Below are 21,889 nucleotides of genomic sequence, written 5' to 3'. Positions count from 1 at the left end.
TTCCCTTAAAAAAATTCTTTGGTTGCTTTTGCAGTATGCTTTGGGTCATTGTCCATCTGCACTGTGAAGCAGCGTCCAATGAGTTCTGAAGCATTTGGCTGAATATGAGCAGATAATATTGCCCGAAACACTTCAGAATTCATTCTGCTGCTTTTGCCAGCAGTCACATCAGAACCAGTTCCATTGGCAGCCATACATGCCCACGCCATGACACTACCACCACCATGCTTCACTGATGAGGTGGTATGCTTAGGGTCATGAGCAGTTCCTTTCCTTCTCCATATTCTTCTCTTCCCATCACTCTGGTACAAGTTGATCTTGGTCTCATCTGTCCATAGGATGTTGTTCCAGAACTGTGAAGGCTTATTTAGATGTCGTTTGGCAAACTCTAATCTGGCCTTCCTGTTTTTGAGGCTCACCAATGGTTTACATCTTGTGGTGAACCCTCTGTATTCACTCTGGTGAAGTCTTCTCTTGATTGTTGACTTTGACACACATACACCTACCTCCTGGAGAGTGTTCTTGATCTGGCCAACTGTTGTGAAGGGTGTTTTCACCAGGGAAAGAATTCTTCGGTCATCCACCACAGTTGTTTTCCATGGTCTTCCGGGTCTTTTGGTGTTTGAGCTCACCGGTGCGTTCCTTCTTTTTAAGAATGTTCCAAACAGCTGTTTTGGCCACACCCAATGTTTTTGCTCTCTCTCTGATGGGTTTGTTTTGTTTTTTCAGCCCAATGATGGCTTGCTTCACGGATAGGGACAGCTCTTTGGATCTCATCTTGAGAGTTGACAGCAACAGATTCCAAATGCAAATAGCACACTTGAAATGAACTCTGGACCTTTTATCTGCTCATTGTAATTGGGATAATGAGGGAATAACACAAACCTGGCCATGGAACAGCTGAGAAGCCAATTGTCCCACTACTTTTGGTCCCTTAACAAGTGGGGGAGGCACATATGCAAACTGTTGTAATTCCTACACCGTTCACCTGATTTGGATGTAAATACCCTCAAATTAAAGCTGACAGTCTGCAGTTAAAGCACATCTTGTTCGTTTCATTTCAAATCCATTGTGGTGGTGTATAAAGCCAAAAATGTTAGAATTGTGTCGATGTCCCAATATTTATGGACCTGACTGTACATGTTCACATGTGCTCCAGAAGAATGTAAGTGGTCTATAGGAAGCTTGACGCTTTTAGAAAACAGTTTTGTAAAAACAGGAATACTCTGTATTATAGATGTTAACTTTATCTGGGTACAACACATGGATGTGGTTACTACCATTACTTTTTTTTTTTTTAAACTTTTGTATAATACATTTGGAATTATTTGATAGAGTTTGGTTTTAATGGATTTGCTCACTACATGAATGCCCAGTCCCTTTGCTTTACCAAACATTCTGTTATTGATATTTCACTTGCTTCATAAGCAGCAGGGATTTTTTTTTAATGTATTTTTTGGATTATTATTTTACACTAGGTAGAAAAGAACTTGGCATCGCCTACGAGCAGTCCCATCTGGCATACCTAACCCCCCCCCCCCCCCAGTCATAGTCCAGTTTTTCTGCCTAGTGTTCAGGAGTAAGGACCTGGGTTCCATAGCCTTTCCTTTTCCTGCGGAGATCTTCAAATCAACAGCTGGACTGTGTGACTGGCTGGGTAATCTAGATCCAGTGGCCATCAAAGTCTGGCCAGTGAGCATGCGCAGACCTTTAGCCAAGCGCTAGGTCGGCCACAACATGGCCCATCCTGGAGCAGGACGGCCAGAGAGTTAAACATCTTGTGAGGACACCCACAAGACTGGGCGCCTATAGTCTGTATCACAGTGTTACTCCTGGCCGGCACCCCCCCCACTTTGGTGGAGAGGAGGAGATCTGTCACAGGAGCTTTGCATGGATCGGCAAATAGCTGCCCCCTCCTTCCCCCGTGTAAGGCGCAGGTACTCCCTGGGGTGGTCGACCCTGTGGGTTCCCCTCCACCCCTACAGGCACAGGAAAGTCAGTCAACATGCCTCCACCCCTCCAGTCCCACCATCACACTCATGGCTTCGTGGGGCTCATCTGGGGAAGGTTTTCTTCTGCCTCTCCTGCGTATGGTCATGGCTGGGAGGGTGACCCCCTAGTTTCGACTGCAGTTACTGGAGTGCTACTGGCTCAGCAGCGTTCACAACATGGGACCGTGTGAGAATTCCCTCTGCAACAGGGGTCCCCTCTGACTGCTGCACTGGCTGGGGTTTTTCCTCTTAGCCATGCGGTCGGGCTTGCTGGCAATGGAGGCCGCGGTTTATGGCCTACTGGCGTGGGAGGTGGCAGCTGGGCAGCTGTGTCCAGGGGGCAGAGCAGAGATGGACGGGCGCTGGTCTTTGAGCTGCGGAGCCTGACAGGTTATTGATGGCACTGCTTTTACTTAAATACTGCTATTGCAGCTCAAAAGTCCGGCGCCCTCTTCTGGTGGATGGGCTGAGATGGGCAGTTGTTTGCTGGTTTGCAGTGATCTCCATTGTTGAGGGCATTTGACCTTGCTTTCAGGTGTTACTACCTGTCACTGGTGGACTTCTCCTGTTGGTGGCTAGGTACTGGGCAGGCTCTCGCCTGCTCTTTTCACTTGGGCTTGTCCCCTTTGCCCATCAGCATACCCCGTGCCGCCTTCTGTGTGGAGCTAGGTGCAGGTAGTGCAGTGCCCACTATCCCTTTGGGGCGCAGTGTTCACCGGTGGCAATTTCGGTCCTGGGTGTAGACCTGTGGCAGCCTCTTGCGGTGGGGGGGGGCAGCATGGCTGTGGATAAGTCCATCTCACCGTGAAAGTTAACACCACCCATCTTTAGGGTAGGGGGTCATCCTTGCTGTTTTAGGCCTGTGGACTGTCCCTGTTCCCATCATGTAGGTCTGCACTCTTGTATCTGGCTGTGACAAACATTTAATTCTTATCCTCTTGAGAGGTTTCTTCCCTCCAATTTCCATCTTCTGCTATGCAGTGCCAGACACACCAAGGGTTTTTTTGTCCTTGTACCTGAGCCAGCATGATTTTGAGAATTTCGTCCAATTGGTTTGTGATCCCCCCGCAGGACAGGTTTACCTGGTCCAGGAACCTGGAATCTGTAGGCCCGGAATGGCTTTGTGCTGGCAAACAGGCTGGAATCCATCTGTTCAGTGCTTGACTCTCCTCTTGGGGGTGTTTTTTTACGTTCAGGATGCATACCTGCACATTTCCATGTGCGAGGCATATCTGCGGTTCCTGCGCTTTGCAGTTAGGGACAAACACTATCCTTTTTGGTGCTTCCCTTCAGGTTGGCTTCATCTCACCAGGTGTTCCAGAAGGCGTTGGTTCCAGTGTGGACACTGCTGTAACAACGGGGGATTTCTGTGACTGGTTGCTTGGATGAATGACTTCTGCAGGTGGACTTCAAGTCACGCTGATGGACGTGGAGATCCCTGCAGGACTTCAGATGGGTACTGAACCTCAAGCAGTCTTCCTCAACCAAGTGACTAGAGTTTCTGGGTCCGACTTTCGTCTAGAGCTGGACAACATTTTTCTCCTGGTGGACGAACTCCAGCAGCTTCGGACCGCGGTCCAACTGCTCTTGGACCACGTGTGGCCCTCTTGGCGGTCTTGCTCATGGGCCTTTGGCCCCATGTGCACAGTTACATACGAGAATTTTGCAGAGGGATATCCTATCCAAATGGGACAAATCTACAGGCTCCCTAAACAACTAGATTAGAAACTATTGACTAGGAACTTCTTCCTATGGTTTCGATCCTCTGTTCGGAAAACTGAGAAGTACTTCCTCTCCTTCCGGACAGTAGTTCCTACAGATGCCAGCCTGCCAGACTGGGGTGGAGCCCTGGGTTCGAAATCGGAATAAGGAATTGGACTCTGGGGGAGACTTGCCTGCTGAAAGCCCTGGAGCTGCAAGTGTTCGGGCTGCATTGAATGTACAGAACAATCTTCCTCCGTGGGCTCCTGATCAGGATCCAATGGGAAAATGCCACCGCAGTAGCATGCGTCAACCACCAGGGCAGCATGGGAAATGTAGCAGTGGCGCTGGAGGCTTCCTACCTTTTGCAGTAGGCAGTGTAGTACATTCTGGCTGCTGGGCACCATCCCAGCGTTGAGATTTAGCAGGCGGATTACCTCTGTAATCCGCTGCTGAATCAAGGGGAGTGGTCTATGCACCCGGACGGTTTTAGTCAGATTTGCCTCCGGTGGAGAATCCCGGGAGTGAATCTTCTGGCCTTCTGCATCGCAGGAAGGTGCCACCATTGTGGCAAGGGTACAGGACCCCTGACCCCTTTATCCGCTGTTGGCATTGTGGGACCATTATCGTCTCTGCTATTCCTTCCCTCCTCTCCGCTTGTTACCTCTACAGGGTCAGTGACCACTGGGATTCTGGTGGTTCCAGACTGGTCTGTGGTACACAGAAGTGGTGGTAGCTGGTCACTGACTCTTCCTAGTGGTTGCCTGTTCGGGAGGACCACCTTCCCCCGGGGTTTGGTCCCCACCCCGGGTTATCATCTCTGGCTGAAAGACATGTCTATTGTGAGTCTGCCTTTGAGGGACAGGGAGTGTCTGGTTTGGGGTTATCCACATTGTTGAAGGCTTGCATGCCTACTCCTTGGAAGGATTTGTCATCGCACCTGGAAGGCTTCGATTGCCGGGTGAGAGACTCTGGGTATCCATCTATGCCCCTTCTTGGTGACTTGCATGCTGGCCTTTCTACAGGGCGCTGAACAAAAGTTACTTCAAAATAAAATATAATAAATAATGGTTGTGCGGTCTCTTAAATTCCAAAGTGCAATTGTGCATACAATAGAACTATCAAATCATATAGCATAGCGAAAATTGATCATGCGAGCTCAATATATGCAATAACCTAAATAAATATAAAGATCACATCACAAAAAAAAGGTTGTGCCAAAACACCACACTCAACTTTTAAAGAAAAAAAAAAAAAACCCTAGAAGGGTATGTATCCGTAGATACAGTTAGCTAGATGCCTAAATATGTCAAAAATCACACAAACTTAAAGGTGTATGTGATATAACCCAGTACTCCACTGTTAAAATAGAAACAAAAAAACATTTTAAAAAAAAGTGTATATGCGTACAAATGTAAATATAGAACAAAAGTCAAACAAGCATAAATATTGAAAAACAAAGTTGAAGATGAATAAAGCAACCAAATGTAAAATGTCCATATAGATGAATAAAATATCCTGATGAACAGTCCAAAATAAAGAAAGACAGAAAATCCCAAAGGAAAAGAAGACACTTCAAAAGTGTAAGATGGAAAGCATTCAGTGCTGCAGGAATAGAGGGTGCCAGGAAATAACACCCACATGTAAGGTGAACTCCTTACCAGAGACACTGATCCCACAGAGATCATGAAGCACCTTGCTGTCCCACAGCACAAAATATTCAGACATGCCACTCCATCTAGATATGATCCTGTATAAGTGTGCTCAGCACAGAGGAGTTAAAAACAAGAAGAGACCACCATAGCGCAGTATGTTAAAAGCAATGGCTTTTAACATGGTAATGTATTTACAATAAGAAGACAATCACAAGCATATAACATTAAGCATCACGTGTCTGGCCCTGTCCTAAAGTGTTTTACTGTAAACAGCAACTTCAGAGGATAAAGGCTGAAGACACAGACCTCTACATGCTAGACAATGGCACCCCGACTACCATTAGGTATCGGGATGAAATCCTTGGACCCATTGTCAGACCCTACGCTGTTGCAGTGGGCCCTGGGTTCCTCCTGGTGCAGACATTGCCCGGCCTCATGTGGCAAAAGTATGCAGGCAGTTCCTGGAGGATGAAGGAAATTATACCATTGAATGGCCTCCACGCTCGCCTGACCTAAATCCAACAGAACACCTCTGGGATATGTTTTGGTCCATCCGATGCCACCAGATTGCACCACAGACTGCCCAGGAGCTCAACGATACCCTAGTTCAGATCTGGGAGGAAATACCCCAGGACACCATCCGTCGTCTCAATAGGAGCATGCCCTGATGTGGTCAGGCATGCATACAAGCACGTAGGGGCCATACAAACTACTGAGTACCATTTTGAGTTGCTGCAATGAAATTTCAGCAAAATGGACTAGCCTGCTGCATATTTTATTCACTATGATTTTCGGGGGTGTCTTTGAATTCAGTCCTCTGTAGGTCGATAATTTTAGTTTCCATCAAACGATGGGGCATCCTTACATTCCTAACACATTACCCTCTCCATATCAGTATAGATATCCAGCATATTTTTCCCCATTGAGACCTGTTCTTCCAAAGTGTTCCTTTAATTTTTTTGAGCAGTGTAGTTATTTTGTATGCACAACTGCACTTTGGAATTTTTCATTCTTAGTTGTTTTACATCTATCTAGATTGTGTAGTGGATGCAGCAGTCTTTATTAATTTTGTTTTTGCTAGCGCACGGAAATTTGGTTTGTTTTTATGATTGAATAAAAAGTTGCCTGAGTTTTGGGTCAAGTTTGTCCGGTCTTTTTTCAGCGTCTCTTGGCCACATGCACTTCCTGATTCGTACCTTTGTTCAGAGGGTTCATCGTTTGGAGTCTCCCATGCTCTTCCCGTTTTACCCTTGGGACTAGGTTATTTCAGTTCTCCAGGAATCTTCTTTTGGAGAGTGCCCAAGAGATTCCCCTGCATTTTCTCACAAAGTTGCTATCTTGGCCGCCATTGCTTCCGTGAGGTGAGTGTCTGAGCTGGCAGTCTTGTAAGTCTCCCCTTTTGGTTTCTACACATAGATGGCTCTTTGTCTATGTCCCTCCTTTCTAACAAAGGTGATATTGGATTTTCACCTATAGAAGAGAGGGTGGGGGGTTATGCCAGAAGGAACTGACCATAGGCAGTGCCGAGTTCTTTTCGGCCTAGTGTCCTACTCCTGTACCCAATTGTCCAGATTCAGAACAGCTGTGTCCGTCAATTAGCTCAGAGAAGGGGATTTCATGGTAACAAAAAAATCCCATTGTTTCAACAGGAGGGTTGTATGGATCTGAAGATCAGTAAGCTGTTATGACATTAATTGGGGAAATATCCCATCTTCAGGAACGGCCAAACTATGGAGCAAACAGAGCTTTCTGCTGAAAGACTACTTACAAGCTTTAAGCACTTTGTCAATAACAGCCTTAACCTGCCTAACTCAAAAACAGGCCTTCAACAGCAATGCAGTTAAAGCCAGTCAATGAGAAGTAGAATGCAGAATCAGGCCTTCGAGAGAGATGGACAAATTGATGCAGAATAAGGCCTTGAGACAAGTGGTCCGGTCAAACAGTGCAGGAAATTTTTCATTGAACTGGGTGAGGACAAAGATGGCAACACTGTCTTCCTTTAAAGTGATACTAAACTCACAACAGCACAACCAGTCTTTATATGCAGTAAAGCATGCTTGTTATACTCCCTGTGTAACCTAAGAGGTTAATTCTCTGCATTGTGTAAAAAGGCTGTTGGGATCCTGTCTTCTCTGATCCCCCCCCTTCTACTGTCCCCAATCCATCTGCTGATAGAACCGAACCTTGGGGGCAAGCTACACATGCTCAGTTTGGTGTATATTGCTAGAGTTTTTTTTTTCCTTGGGAGAGTGCATGTGATCAGTACAGGGCCAATCAACGATATCCAGACAGAGGGTCAGGGGTTGTGCAGCCTCATAGGGCAATCAGGAAAGAATGAAAACGCCTCCTGCAAACTTTAACCAGTGCTCTGCTGGACACTTAAAGAAGTCACAAGACTGCCAACTGCTGAAGAGAAAAGGTATTTAGCAGTTTATATTTACGAAAATTGCATTTCTGTGTACTGTGGAAGACCGGATATAGTGAAAGCCGGGTCCTGGGTATAGTAACACTAACTCGTAAGCAGACACAAGGTTGTAGGTACAAGTGAAAGTTGGGGCTCTTTGCAAGACTAGCCTGTCAGCTTCATAACTCTTCCAGTGGAAGTTATGACTACCAGAAAAGCTACCTTTTCTTTTGTGACAAAGATAAAAGCAGAACTTCATCAGAAATGGAAAGTTCTGCTTGTTCTAATCTAGGTGAGGATAGCACTGGACCTCTGGACTAGTGTGTGTTTATTAAAAATTAGCAGTTACAATTTGTCCCATCCTGCAAAAGCTCTTGCAATAGGGGTTAAATCTGGTGACCGGCACAAACCAACTGTTTGTGAATTCCTATGTCTCTTAATAGGTGATGGAGAAAACTTTTTTTTCCCTTTACCAATATTTAGCATTGAATAATATAATGGTATAAAAAAAGTTCAAATGTAAAAATTCACATGAAGGTATAAGGCCAGATGTACACTGAGGCCTATTTCACACAGGTGTAAAAACAGGCTTTTACTTTAAGTTAATAAAGCTTTTAGAACACATTGTAAAGCAAAAAGCTTTTCTTTACATGAACAACCAATGATCTATTACACAGCATATTTCCACTGCTTCACCAATACTGTAAGGAGAGGAGCAAAAGTGGGAGCAGGTACCTTTCCAAACTAGGTACCCACTCTCCCGTCCCCCCCCCCCAAAAAAGTGCCAAATGTGTCAGTAGAGAACGGGGGTGTAAACAAGTGGCACATCTCCTTTTAGCTTGAAGTAAATCTGTAATAAGTGAAATATGGGTTGTCACTCCTATATACGTTTTTTACCATGATTTTACGCTGACTCACTGGATTCAATACTTTGACTCACTACCCAAGAACAAATCTGTGGATGAGAAGTTTTTCTCTCTTTCCCAAATGTTGAGTCAATTTAATGAGTCAAAGTATGAAATAAATCCTTAAAGGAAAAGGAAGGCATTGAAAATGTAAGAAATAAGCACAACACTTACGCATAGTTTCGTTTGTACACTCCTTTTAAAACCTCTTGGCTGAGACCATTGAAGCAGCCCTAAGGATCGGAAAGTAAAAGTTGAAATATTAGGAAGCCATTTTTTCTAGATATAAAAAAAAAAAAGAAAAAAAAAAAAAGGCAAAAATCCAATTTTTTTTTACAATTGTAGACAAAACTTCAGCTTTAAAATATGAAACAGAAATAAAATAAAAGGTGAAGAAAATGACTAAGATTGCAAATTAGCTCAGCAGGCCAGAAGTTACCAGAGCTTAAGACTTTTTTTTTTTTTAAACATACATTTTGCTGAGTGGTTAGAACTGGGCAGGAAACCTTTTGGGCATGGCGTGCCGAAAAATATTTTTGAAGAAATGTCAACTTTACACACTCAATCAGGAAAAGAGGAATTTTTATACAATAAATACTGTAAACTATTTGAATAATACTAAGAAAACATTGCACTTTCAAGGATGGTAAATGGTAACTTACCCTCTTTCCGGAACACATGAGCTGTGAGGTAAGTATGGTAAGGTTTAAATGATTATGTCAACGGAGAACTTCTGTGGAATATACAGTTGGAAATGAAGTGTGAGGTGATAGTGGTTACCCTAATAAAGTTCTCTCAGATCAAACCCAATGTCTGCACCTCCAGACTCTAAAAACAGCAATAATTCCTGCACCTTTACACCTCAGTTCACCCACAATTCCTGCACCTTTACACCTCAGATCACCCCAAATGTTGCACTTTTGCAACCCAGATAAGGCCCAATTCATGTTTCTTCAGGCCTCTGATCACCTCCAGTTTCTGCACTTCACCCCCCAGATAGCTCCAATCACTATTTCCTCAGGCCTCAGATCAGCCCCAATTCCTGCACCTTCAGACCTCATATCAGCTCCAATTCATCACTTCTGGTTTACAATAAAGAAGAGCCGATCAAAGACGACTCTGGTGGGACAGGAGATCTGGTGAGAGGCGCTGGAAGGGGGGGGGGGGGGGGTTGGGGGGCACAAGGTGGACGTCCCCTCCTGCTTGTACAAAAGAGCCAACTACCAACTCTAAAAGACAGCACCAGGGTGATGCCTCCAGCCAGAATCACTCAAGTACAATAAACTGGTACATCACTGGTCCAGAAGTGCCATGACCGCTGCCCTAGGTTTTCTATTTCAGAGTAGCCCAGGATGGCAAGACAATCCCTGCTGCTCCTACCTTCTCCAAACTAACAGACTGGCTTCACTGTTAACCCCTTCCTGCGAGGGCTGGAAGTTCAGGGAAGCCCCCATAGCTAGCAGCTTGCTATTGGGGCACTTGAAGAGAGGAGGAGCCATGAGCATTGGCAGGAGAATCCAGAGAAGGATCAAGGGTGCTCTGTGCAAAAGTGTAGCGTACAATGCCCATGACGCATGAAACATTTTAAATTGAAGTTAAACTGCGCAATGTATTAAAAAATGTATTCAAAATTTTATTTAAAAAGAACTTGATTCAAACACCTCTTATTTATAACAATTTCTATTTCTTATATAGGAATTGGCGGGGTGGGGGGGGAGCATTGAATAGGGATGTGCAACTGCTTATCTCCAGGTTTTCCTCCCCACAACCGATGCATAGTGTCTATGAATGAATGAATCACAACCACACTGTCATTCTTCCTCCTGGCTGATTTTCAACATGATTTGAATTCCTGCTTATTTTCTTTGTCATTCCCGATACTACATTCTTTGAATCACTGTAGGTTCATTATGGGCTATGGGAGTCATTTTTACTAGTTCTGAGAGCCGATGTGGGTGTTTCTGGGCATTCAAGCGGGTGGTGAAAGAGAAGGAGTAAAATTCTGTTCGCCGTCCATACCCTATTCCTTTCTACAGTGAATATTGTGACATTCAGCAGGGAAGGAACAAGCAGGAGCTGTAAACCTACAAATGTGTTATCACAGACATAATGGGCACACAAATAAAAGATAGCTCACATGTTCATGGTTTTTAATGGTCTATTCATTATTTTTCAACAGCAATTTTTTTTTTTTTTAATTTTTGAAGATATAATTTGTAATGTGTGACTCTATACAGAGCTCTTCAATGTTGATGACCAATGTCCTTTACTTACCTTACCTTTTTTTTTTTTTTACTGTAGGGTTCCCCATTATATTCATATAAGACCTGAATGCTTGATGAGGGGTTTGGTATGGGTAAAAAAAAAAAAAAAAAAAAATCTACATAACAGTTTTTAACTTTTGACACTTTTATTATACAGTATTTATAAAGCGCCAACAGTTAGCTCAGCACTGTACATTACAAGGGGAGACAGAAAATGCGACAATACAATAACAATACAATGTGATACACGAGGGGTTCGAGGGCCCTGCTCCTTCGCGCTTACAATCTAGGAGGGAGGGGATAGTGGTACAGGAGGAGATAGCTGTGGGGGATGGAGTGGTAGGAGGAGTGGAGGAGGTCGGCAATTAGCAGGGGGTGGGGTAGGCTTCCCTGAAGAGGTGGGTTTTCAGGGTGCCCCTAAAGGAGAGGAGAGTAGGTGATAGTCTGGATTGGGGTAGGGAGTTCCAGAGGATGGGTGACGCCCTGGAGAAATCCTGGAGGCGTGCATGGAAGGAGGAGACCAGGGAACTAGAGAGAAGGAGGTCTTGTGAGGAGCGGAGTGTGCGCGTTGGGTGTAACTTGGATATCAGGTCAGTGATGTAATTTGGGGCAGTATAATGGACAGCTTTGTACGTCAGTGTTAGGATTTTGAATTTGATCCGTTGTGCAATCGGAAGCCAGTGGAGGGATTGGCAGAGGGGGGTGGCGCAAACGGAGCGGTTGGTAAGGTGAATGAGTCTGGCTGCAGTATTCAGGATCGACTGAAGCCGGGATAGCCTGTGGCGAGGCAGGCCAGTGAGGAGGGAGTTGCAGTAGTCCAGTCATGATATGATGGAGTGGATGAGCTATTTAGTGGTTTCTGGGGTTAGGAACGTGTGGATTTTGGCGATGTTGCGGAGGTGGAGTCTGCATGAGTTTGTTAGTGATTGGACTTGGGGCTGGAAGGCTAGGTCCAGAATGACACCAAAGTACTCTGGGCTGCAGGGCGGGCCTGATAGTGGCATTGTTGGACGTGATGGAGAAGTCAATGGGGGGTGGTGTGCGGGCTAGGGGGAAGACTAGGAGCTCGGTTTTGGAGAGGTTCAGTTTAAGGAAGTGGAGCGACATCCAGTCTGATATGTCATTTAGTAGGTTTGTGATTCGGGCGGAGACTGAGGGGGTGAGACGAGGGGTTGAGAGATAGATTTGTGTGTCGTTGGCATAGAGGTGGTAGTTGAAGCCGTGAGTGTATGAGCTGCCAGAGTAGCTCTCAGGCTCTTCGATCTTTACAGGCCCAGCGTTTCCAGGAAGTTTCTGCGAGTTGACATTCTGGGGTTTATTTACTAAAGCTGGAGAGTCCAAAATCAGACTCCCTTCTGCATAGAAACCAATCAGCTTCCAGGTTTCATTGCCAAAGCTTCATTGAACAAGCTGAGGTTAGAAGCTGATTGGTTTCTATGCAGAAGGGAGTCTGATTTTGGACTCTCCAGCTTTAGTAAATAAACCCCTCTGTGTCCGGTTGGGTACTCACTCGTTTTTTCCTTCACTTTTTGAGATGCGGCCGACACTGCCCTCAGGTGTTCGTGGGCAGCTATGCCGGGTGGCACTTTTTTCGCTGCAACTAACGCCTAATCAACCATATTAGTTCTGTATAAATGCTTCTATTTACGTTATTGTTGATAGGCAGGACTGGCGGTGGATCTCAGGCTGGGGGTGCGATTCTGTTCACAGGGCGGGCCCGTGGACGGGCTCGCTCCTCCGGTAATTTTGGAGTTTCCTCTTTTTTGAGGTTCTAGCTGACTGAGATTCTTATTGCCTTACAAGCCTCTTATAGACCACTTATTGGTGGGTGTGTTAGCCTAAGTTGTTTGCTTAGTATTTCCTTGTTTTCACTAATGTCGAGTTGTTCCGGTGGACTATTGTGTCCCCCTCCGAGCTGGCTAGTGGTCTGGATTTGTGTTCTTCCCGCTACCCAGTCTCTTTGTGGATATTTCACCCACAGTTGATTATTACAATGTTTGTACTAATCTTACTGTTTCACATGCATATTGCTTGTATAGCAGAGGGTTTCTTGTTTTCTTCCTTTTTTGCCGCCTTCTTTTCTTTGTCCCTTGTCGTGTGTTTTGCGTATTTATAAAATTTTTTTCACGGCTCTCGGGGATCGTGGCGGATCTGATCTTTTTTCCTTCCGATCGCTATGTCATTGAACTAGTTATCTCTGAATGTTCAGAGAATGAACTCTCTGCAAAAATGGGTAAAGATATTTAAGTTTCTCTGGGCTCGCCATGTCGACATTGCTTGTCTGCAGGAAACTCATTCTCAACTACCTCCGCCCCAAAATATTTTGATGCACGCTACCCTCAGGTATTTCAGGCTACTGGCCCTACTAAACGGAGGGGACTTTTAGTTGCTTTTCACAGCAAAACTCTGTCTGTGTGAAGCGTATTGCTGACCCCAGTGGCAGATATCTTTTATTACAGGGCACGATTCAAGGTATAGATGTCACAATAATGTCCTACTACGCTCCCAATGTCAACCCTGGACCCTTTTTATCACACATCTGCTCCCTTCTGGCTATCCATCAACGGGGTACCCTTTTGATGGCAGGAGATTCCAACTTAGTATTAAATCCCTCACTAGATAAATACCCTGCAGAGAATTCTAATTCTTCCGCGTCAGCTAAATCCTTTACGCGTACGTTAAGTACTCATGACCTGGTAGATCTATGGCGTGAATTCCACCCCCGGGGGAAAGACTACACTTACTACTCTCACCCTCACCATTCTTATTCCAGAATTGACCATGCTTTTGTATTACGCAAACATCTCCCTTTGGTTCGCTCCGTCTCTATCCTCACGGTTCCACGGTCTGATCATGACCTCATTTTGGTGGTTTGTCAATCTCTCTTCTGTAAACCAGACTACTCCTCTTGGATTATGAATGACTCCCTACTTTCGCTACAGGAGATTCAGGCGGAACTACAGCACAAATCCCAAGAATATTTCCAGCTAAATTCAGGTTTTGTCATTTCTTTGGTAACGTTATGGGAAGCTTACAAGACTGTTCTTAGGGGCCATATTATTCAGATAGCTTCGGGGCAACATAAACAGTGTCAGCTGGAATCAAAGCTAGCTTCCACATCAGTTCAATTTAAGCAGGTACTTACCCCATCGAACCGTAGATTGCTAGATCAGGCCCGCCTGGAACTGGATCTTTGTTTGACGGATGAGGCTGTGCGCTCTTTGCGTTGGACGCGCCAGAAGTGGTATAGTAAAGCAAATAAACCAGATTCCATGTTGGCACGTAGATTACGCTCTTTTGCACATCATCCCAAACTGATTTTTCTACGCACTCGTCAGAATGTTCTCACAAGTAATCCTGTAGCGGTATTGGAGGAGATCAGGCATCGACTTGCCAGACTTTATACGGATCCTACACGGGCTGACCCTCAGTCTATTTCTGACTTTTTATCCCATTTGTCCTTGCCTACTTTGACTCAGGCTCATAAGGACCTGATGGACCGTGATATCCAAATATCAGAAGTTCTGCAATGCATTGCAGATCTGAAGACGGGCAAACGCCCAGGTCCAGATGGATACACGACTTTATACTACAAGAAATTGGCTGATGTGCTTGCCCCTCACCTTGCTGCTATGTTCAATGCGGTGAAGGGAGGTTCAAACTTTTCCCCTGACTCTTTGACTGCTAATGTGGTTATGATCCCAAAACCAGATCGAGATCATTCCTCTTGGGCAAATTATAGGCCTATTTCTCTTATTAACATTGATATGAAAATCCTCACTAAGATCTTAGCCACTCGTTTGAATTCTTTCCTTTCTCGTCTGATAAAAGGAGACTAAGTGGGTTTTGTCCCTCACAGACAAGCCGGAGATGCCATCAGACGCATTTTACAGTTACAACATTTGGCTCATACTCACAAAATTGATATGATGCTCCTTTCTCTAGATATCAACAAGGCCTTTGACACTTTGTCTTGGCCTTATCTCCTGTCGGTCCTTCACCATTTTGGCTTTGGTCCCTCGTTCTTACGTTGGATCTCTTCGCTATATACATCCCCTCAAACAAAACGCAAATATTATGGATTTGAGTCCTGAACGTTCCCGATTGGCAGGGGAACTAGACAAGGGTGCCCACTTTCTCCCATAATATTTATCTTGGCCTTGGAACCTTTGGCAGAAGCCATTCATATGCATCTTGAAATTAAGGGAATAGATGTAGCTGGCTCCCCGCATAGGTTCTCTCTGTTCGCGGACGATATATTGTTGTCAGTCACAAACCTGGGGGTTACTTTGCCAAATTTACTTGCGGTTTTGGATTCCTTTGCAGTTCTCTCAGGTCTGCATGTCAACCCTGCCAAATCAAAGGCTATGTCAATTACTCTCCCACCATCACTTTTGGCTACTCTGAAACATTCGTTCCCTTTTCAATGGCTCTTCCGTATTTAGGAATGAAGCTCACCCCGACTTACGAAGGACTTTACCAGGCTAATTTCCCCACAATCTTTAATGAACTGCCCTTCTCCGCCCTATGTTTCACACAGACATTAAGCGCAACACATATGAAGAGCTTTTATTTAAACCATTAGTGGGCCTACTCCGTCCCGAACGGCAGCTGGCATCACACCTATTTATGACTACCAAGCTGACAATCGCGAGGGCTTGGAAGACGCCCCTCCTCAGCTTCAAGGCTGTCAAAAACCGGATAAACTAAATGGTTAACGAAAAACTGACGGCTATACTGTTGGATACCCACACAAAATTCCTGCAGACATGGCGTCCCTGGCTTGATATAGCCCAACCATCGAGATTCGACCAGTCCCTTCTGGCGATATAAAATTTACATATTCGTTTATTTTTCTTTTTTTCTGTTGCGAGCGCCTGGGAGCCCTTTTTGTTTTTGTCCTCGTCTCCTTACTCTTCCTCCCTCTCTTTTCTCTTGTCTAACCTGTTTTTATACTATGTGTACTGATTGTGATTAGTGCCGCACCCGCAATACTAAATCCTTATGCTGGACTTCATCGAGAGCCCTGCGTGTGGAATACCCATCTACATTTGGAGAGGCTCCATTTTAGATCTTCTCCACTTTCTGTATGCTGATATAGTGACAATTTTTCCTCAGAGTTTATATTGTCATTGGTCTCTAATTTTTACTCATTGTTTTCTTCCCCTTTTTTTTTTTTAATGGCACTTAAGTATACAGTTTATTTCTATATCTCTCCACCAGTACATATTCTGTAATATTCATCCAATACCTTGTATGTCTTATTCCTGTTGGTCAATGCATCTGTTTTTGACTGATTCTTTGCTCCTATCTATTCTATAATAAAATTCTTTGTAAAAGTGTATAAGCTGGCCAAGGGAGGAAGTGTAGATGGAGAAGAGAAGGGGCCCAAGGATGGAGCCTTGAGGGACCCAAATAGAGAGTGGGAGTGAGGGGGAGGTGGTAGCGTTATATGTAATCCTGAAGGAGCGTTGTGATAGGTAGGACGAGAGCCAGGAGAGAGCGGAATCTCTGAGGCCGAGGGAGTGTAGTTTGAGGACGAGGGGGTCGTTGACTGTGTCGAAGGCCGCGGAGAGGTCAAGGAGTAGGAGCACTGAATAGTGGCAATTAGCTTTGGCAGTTAGAAGGTCGTTGGAGAGTTTGAGTAAGGCAGTTTCGGTGGAGTGTAGGGGACGGAAGCCAGACTGTAGGGGATCGAGGAGGTTGTTGTCGTTGAGGAGAGAGCTTAGGCGATTGTAGACTAAGCGCTCAAGGAGTTTGGATGTGAATGGGAGCAGGGAGATGGGTTTGAGGTTGTTCGGGTCATTGGGGTCCAGGGAGGGCTTTTTAAGTATGGGAGTGATGTGCGCGTGCTTCAGAGGGGAGGGGAATGCGCCAGAAGAGAGGGAAAGATTAAAGATGTGGGTGTGGGAGCGTAGGATGGAGGGGGAGGGAGGTCGTAGGAGTTGTGAGGGGATAGGGTCGAGGGGGCAGGTGGTGAGGCAGGCATCAGAGAAGACCTTGGTGACCTCCTCGATGGAAGTAAGGTCGAAGGTGTGGAGTGTTGAGGGGGCTTCAGTGTGAGGAATGTTAGGTGGGGTGGAGGTCAGAGCAGTGGCGAGGCTGAGAGAGAGGGGTGATGAGGGGGTAGCTGTGTGAGAGGGGACAGGTTTGGAGGGAGTTTGAGCAGCGGCGATGTCCCTGCAAATTGTGTCAATCTTGTTTTTGAAGTGATTGGCAATCTCAAGGGCGGTGAGTGAGGTGGTGGGTGGAGGTGGGGGCAGAGAGAGCAGAGAGTTAAAGGTAGAGAAGAGTCGGCAAGGATCTTGATGAGGGTCAGGAAGTAGGCTTGTTTGGCAATGTGGAGGGAGGAGGTGTAGGTGTGGAAGGCAGATTTATAGCGGGTAAAGGCTTGTTGGGATCTGGTTTTGTGCCATAGTCACTCCAGGGCAAGACTGTCGTTTGAGAGTTTTGGTGTGATCAGTCTGCCAGGGCTGGAGCGGTCGGGTCTGATGTTTCGTGTGGTTAAAGGCGCTAGTGAGTCAAGGGCGGTTGTCAGCGAGTTGTTCTAAGCAGTCATAGCCAGGTCGGGGCAGGAGAGGGGGAGGATGCTGTCATGGAGTTGATCAGCTGCAGAGTGGAGGGGGGCAGGGTTCAGGTTGCGGAGGTTTCGGCTGGTAGTAGTATGACATTTGGAGGGGTAGGCGTTCGAGGACAAGGAGACAGAGAAGGCAACACGGCCCTCACACTGGCATTTGCACATTTACGCCCTGTGTGAATGAGACCTTATTCCTCATTTACAGTTGTGTTGCTTTCTGAAGAGCAATATTAAAGAGGAGCAACAAATTTATTTTTTGCAGCATGGTAGTCTGGAATTTATGGGGTTAAAGTAGGCAGTGAAGAAGTGATACAACACCCTTTAACTGTCTGTCAAATGCTCACTAAAGACCAATCCAAATGTGGATTGCTCTTCAGAAAGCAACACAACTGTAAATGAGGAATAAGGTCTCATTCACACAGGGCGTAAATGTGCAAATGCCAGTGTGAGGGCTGTGTTTACCCATACAGGGATGCACAGGTGTTTCTATTCAAGATAATTGGGATGCAGCATCTGCATGGATGTGGCTTCTTAATTCCAATTTGGCATCTGTGCGAGTGTGGGTCACTGAACACAGACAGTGCATTCGGGTAAGTGTACCCACACGTCATATTGCAGCCACTACATCCCAACTGACATGAACAGAAACACCTGCACATCCCTGTATGGGTAAACGTGGCCCTCACACAGGCGTACGCACCGATACATCCTGTGTGAATGAGGCCTAATAGTTAATTTTTATTTGGTGGCTTGTCAAAGGGCTAATTTACGTGTGTGGTTCAGGGGTGGTAAAACCCCACTGTTCAGCCACATTTTTACTGCTCCTGTTACCCATCCCCCCCTCCAACAGAGGTAGTGTAGGCTGGGTCAATGAGGTCACACGGGGCAGGGTCACCTGGTGATGTCACCAGGTGGCTTCGCCCCTTGGCTTAAGAGCTGTTAGATGGCAGAAGCCTTCATCAAGAACTAGGCTCTACCCTCCTCCCCCCCCCCCCCCCCCCGACCTGCATGCGTGGATAAGATATTCACTACTTTTACAGCCGGTGATGCCACTGTCACCTGCACACTGCGCTCTGGAGGGGCAATATGTTGTCCCTTCAGATCTCTTTGATATATCTCCCATGTGTATGTGTGGGCGTGACAGTATCATGGCTTGGCCATTCAAATGGCTGGAGCCCACAAACCAAAAAGGAAGACTGGGCAAGGATTTAAGCCCTGTCAGCGTGTCCCTGGAGGGATTCGTTTGGAAGCAAGTCTGAATATTAGCACATTATGCTCTGAAAGTGATTCTAATGGCCAGTTCACACTACATGTGTTTCAGTCTGCTTTTTTTCTGTATCCAAAAAACACACAAAGTAGGTTTTGTGCACAGAGAAGGTTTTTTACCTTCATGCATAAAGGTAAAAAACCTTGAGACTCTACAAACACATTAACTTGCAGGTGGAAGATTTTTAACGGCCTTTACTACAGCTAAAAGGAGGTTAGTTTTAATATTTTATTCTATTAGTTAAAAGCGGAGCTCCACCCAAAAGGGGAAGTTCCACTTTAAGCCTTTGTCCCCCACTCCGATACCCCTGGTTCACATATGTGTGGCCCACAATTTGCACGGGCCTGAGAGCCCATTCATTTGGATGGACTCCCATGCCCTGGGACACACAGGGAAGACGTCCCTGCAGTACTTGGGAAATTGCAGCCCACACGGAAACCGAGGTTTCCAGTATGGTTGCAATATCAAATGCGGGCAGTGTGCCATTAGAATTAATGGGACCCGCCTGCAGGTTCCACATTCCTCTGTGTGGGTGGTGCGGCTGCAGGGATTTGTGCGGATCCCACAGCAGCACCACAGATGGGGGGAGGGAGGCGGGTACCCGAATTTGACAGGCACATGCTCCCACTTCCTCTGCGATCACCTAAGGTGATCAGAATTGGAAGTTGTCCTCCCCCTCCCTCCCCATAGTCTTCTGGGACACGTGACAAGTTCCAGAAGACAACAGGACCATTCACAAAGCTGTCACAGCCGGGTGCCCACACTGGCGATGCCGATACCAGGGAGGAAAGACAGCCAGTGAAACCAGCTGTGGTGAGGACACTGATGGACCAAGGGACAGGTAAGTGTCTGTATATTAAAATCAGCAGCTACAGATTTTGTAGTGACTTTTTTTATTAAACTGGAACTCCACTTTAAATACCATTTCTAAAAATAATTGTTCTAACCCCTGATTCGCATCTGTGCGGGCCGCAATTTACAGTCACAAGAGCCCATTCATTTGAATGAACTCCCGTGCCCCGGGACACACAAGAAAGACATCCCTGCACTATTTTGGAAATCGCAGCCCACACGGAAACCGAGGTTCTCAGTACGGATGAGATTTCCAGTGCAGGCAGCATTAGAATTAATGTCACCTGTCTGCGGGTCCCGCATTCCTCTGTGTAGGTGGTGCGGCTGCAGGCATTTGTGCCGGTCCTGCAGTGGCACCACCTGCACAGATGTGAACCAAGGGTAATAGCTTCCTGATCAGATCAATGTTCCAGAAGCTATAAATCTAAAAAGAAAATTTATCAGGGGGTCCCTGAGATCTTGAACTGTTTGACAATGATTCCTCCACAGAGAAAAGGTTGAAAATCCCTGGTTTAGTATGACCAGAATAAAAGGAATGCTGCAAACTGAAACGTCCTCAAACTGCTCAGCCTCCTACTATCCTCCATATTGGAGGATGGTGCAATCCTATGACGTTTACTGTAACCTTGCCGGCTACAGAGTGAACCACGTGACCCACTCATACACTGATGACTATTTTTCTACCTCTCCCTACATAACAGAATACAAGTATAAATCCCTGCTCCCTCACAGGACTTCGAGAAAACACCTACAAGAAAACAAATCTGCTTACAGCAAACTCAATTATCCTGGATACATTTCACATACGACGCCCTTACGCACATGGAACTAAACCAGAACGCTGGTGACAGCAAATGAAGCAGAATGCAAGGTTGTGGCAAAGCAGCCTTCCAATGTCACGCAGGCCCTCCCTGCAGAGACGGTGACAAGCAGTAACATAACCCAGAACACAAAGTGTGCGACAGCTAGAATAAAGAAATAGACTTTACCGTGTAGGCTCCGCTTCGTGGTAAACAGGCCACCAGACGGCTGACAGTTCTACTTGCATTCAGCATGGCGGCTTAGTAGGAGACGACCTGTCTAGATGCCGGCTCGAAACAGTGTGATCCACACTACGTCCAGTTACAGAGAGGAGAACACACGCTGCGCAACTTCTAGAAGTATCCAGACCACGTGGGAGTGACTGCAAAGTTCACGGCTGGGAGGGATAGGTCCCATTCTCCGCCCTGTGATTGCTTTGATGCTGCCTGTTTGTTTAACATGTTATATATAACAAAGCATCCAGCAGGCTCTAGTTACTTACCTGATCGGTCGATTTATTACACATCTATATAGTGATTAACATGGTATAAAAATAACTATTATCTCGCCGCTTTAGTAAAATGAGCATACGTTTTACAGGCATTCTAGGGCAAGGAAGTTGGGGTCCTTCGTGGGCCCTCAACTTCCAAGGTCATCTGGGACAGGAAGTGTTATGAATTCAGCGTGGTTACGGGTTGGCTTTGGTTGCTATGATATTGCGGGATCGGTCCTTCCAGATTTATTTCCAGACGGAAACTGCTTGCTTTGAGAGAGAGCTTTTTTTTTTTTTTATTTTCAATGGTTGAAGTACCCTTTGCTTCTAACAATCAACTCCAGTATGGGAATATAAATCATGCCAGAATCACATTAAAAAATCTGTAAAATAATCTTTTGAACCATAGCCATGGTCATGGGCGGACTGACCATTTGGAAACTCGGGCACTGCCCGAGGGCCCCTGGGTCAGTAGGGGGCCCCATGAGATGCCCCTGGTACCTTTTTCATCGGCTTTTTTGAGTTTGGGCAAGGACACGGGCCCTATGATCCTCTATTGCCCGGGGGCCCCATGAGTTGTCAGTCCGCCCCTGGCCATGGCTACAATATAAAAACATACATTCATTTATGATTTATTTTTTTTCTTTTTGTATCGAGTAATTTTTCTTAGTAATGTTTTCAGTTACAAAAAGGAACACTTTTTAGTCAGAGTATAGCATCAAGTCAATTAAACTCCTGGGATATTGATCTGGTCAGTTAAGTAGCAGAGGGGGTTGCTAATCAGTTTCAGCTGCTTTAGTGTTAATGAAATTAAAAACAGGTGCACTAGATGGGCAACAATGAGACGACCCCAAAAACAGTAATGGTTTTACAGGTGAAGGCCACTGTCATTTTTTTCCTCTACTCATCTTTTCTGATGATTTATCACTAGTTTTGCATTTGGCTAGGGGCAGTGTCACTACTGGTAACATGAGGTGAT

At 45.7% G+C, this 21,889-nt stretch overlaps 1 protein-coding gene across 1 annotated transcript in view; it reads right to left on the bottom strand.

Moving 5' to 3' along the window:
* The window catches only part of HSPA9 (heat shock protein family A (Hsp70) member 9), a 113,384-nt gene extending 92,584 nt beyond the window's left edge, over positions 1 to 20,800 (bottom strand). Inside the window, exons 1-2 of the mRNA XM_089686643.1 lie at positions 20,606 to 20,800; positions 8,831 to 8,889 (exon numbers count right to left, since the gene is read on the bottom strand). Of these exons, the coding sequence (XP_089542769.1) occupies positions 8,831 to 8,889; positions 20,606 to 20,671 (125 nt within the window). The 5' untranslated portion in view covers positions 20,672 to 20,800. The remainder of the gene's footprint in view (positions 1 to 8,830; positions 8,890 to 20,605) is intronic.
* Positions 20,801 to 21,889: the final 1,089 nt, after the last annotated feature.

The sequence above is a fragment of the Staurois parvus genome, unplaced genomic scaffold (genome assembly GCF_062004578.1).
Source record: "Staurois parvus isolate SC_StPar_1 unplaced genomic scaffold, SC_StPar_1.0 ptg000403l, whole genome shotgun sequence".
NCBI lineage: Eukaryota > Metazoa > Chordata > Amphibia > Anura > Ranidae > Staurois > Staurois parvus.
Note: the sequence above shows the minus strand (reverse complement) of the source record. Positions and strands in the feature narration are given on the sequence as shown.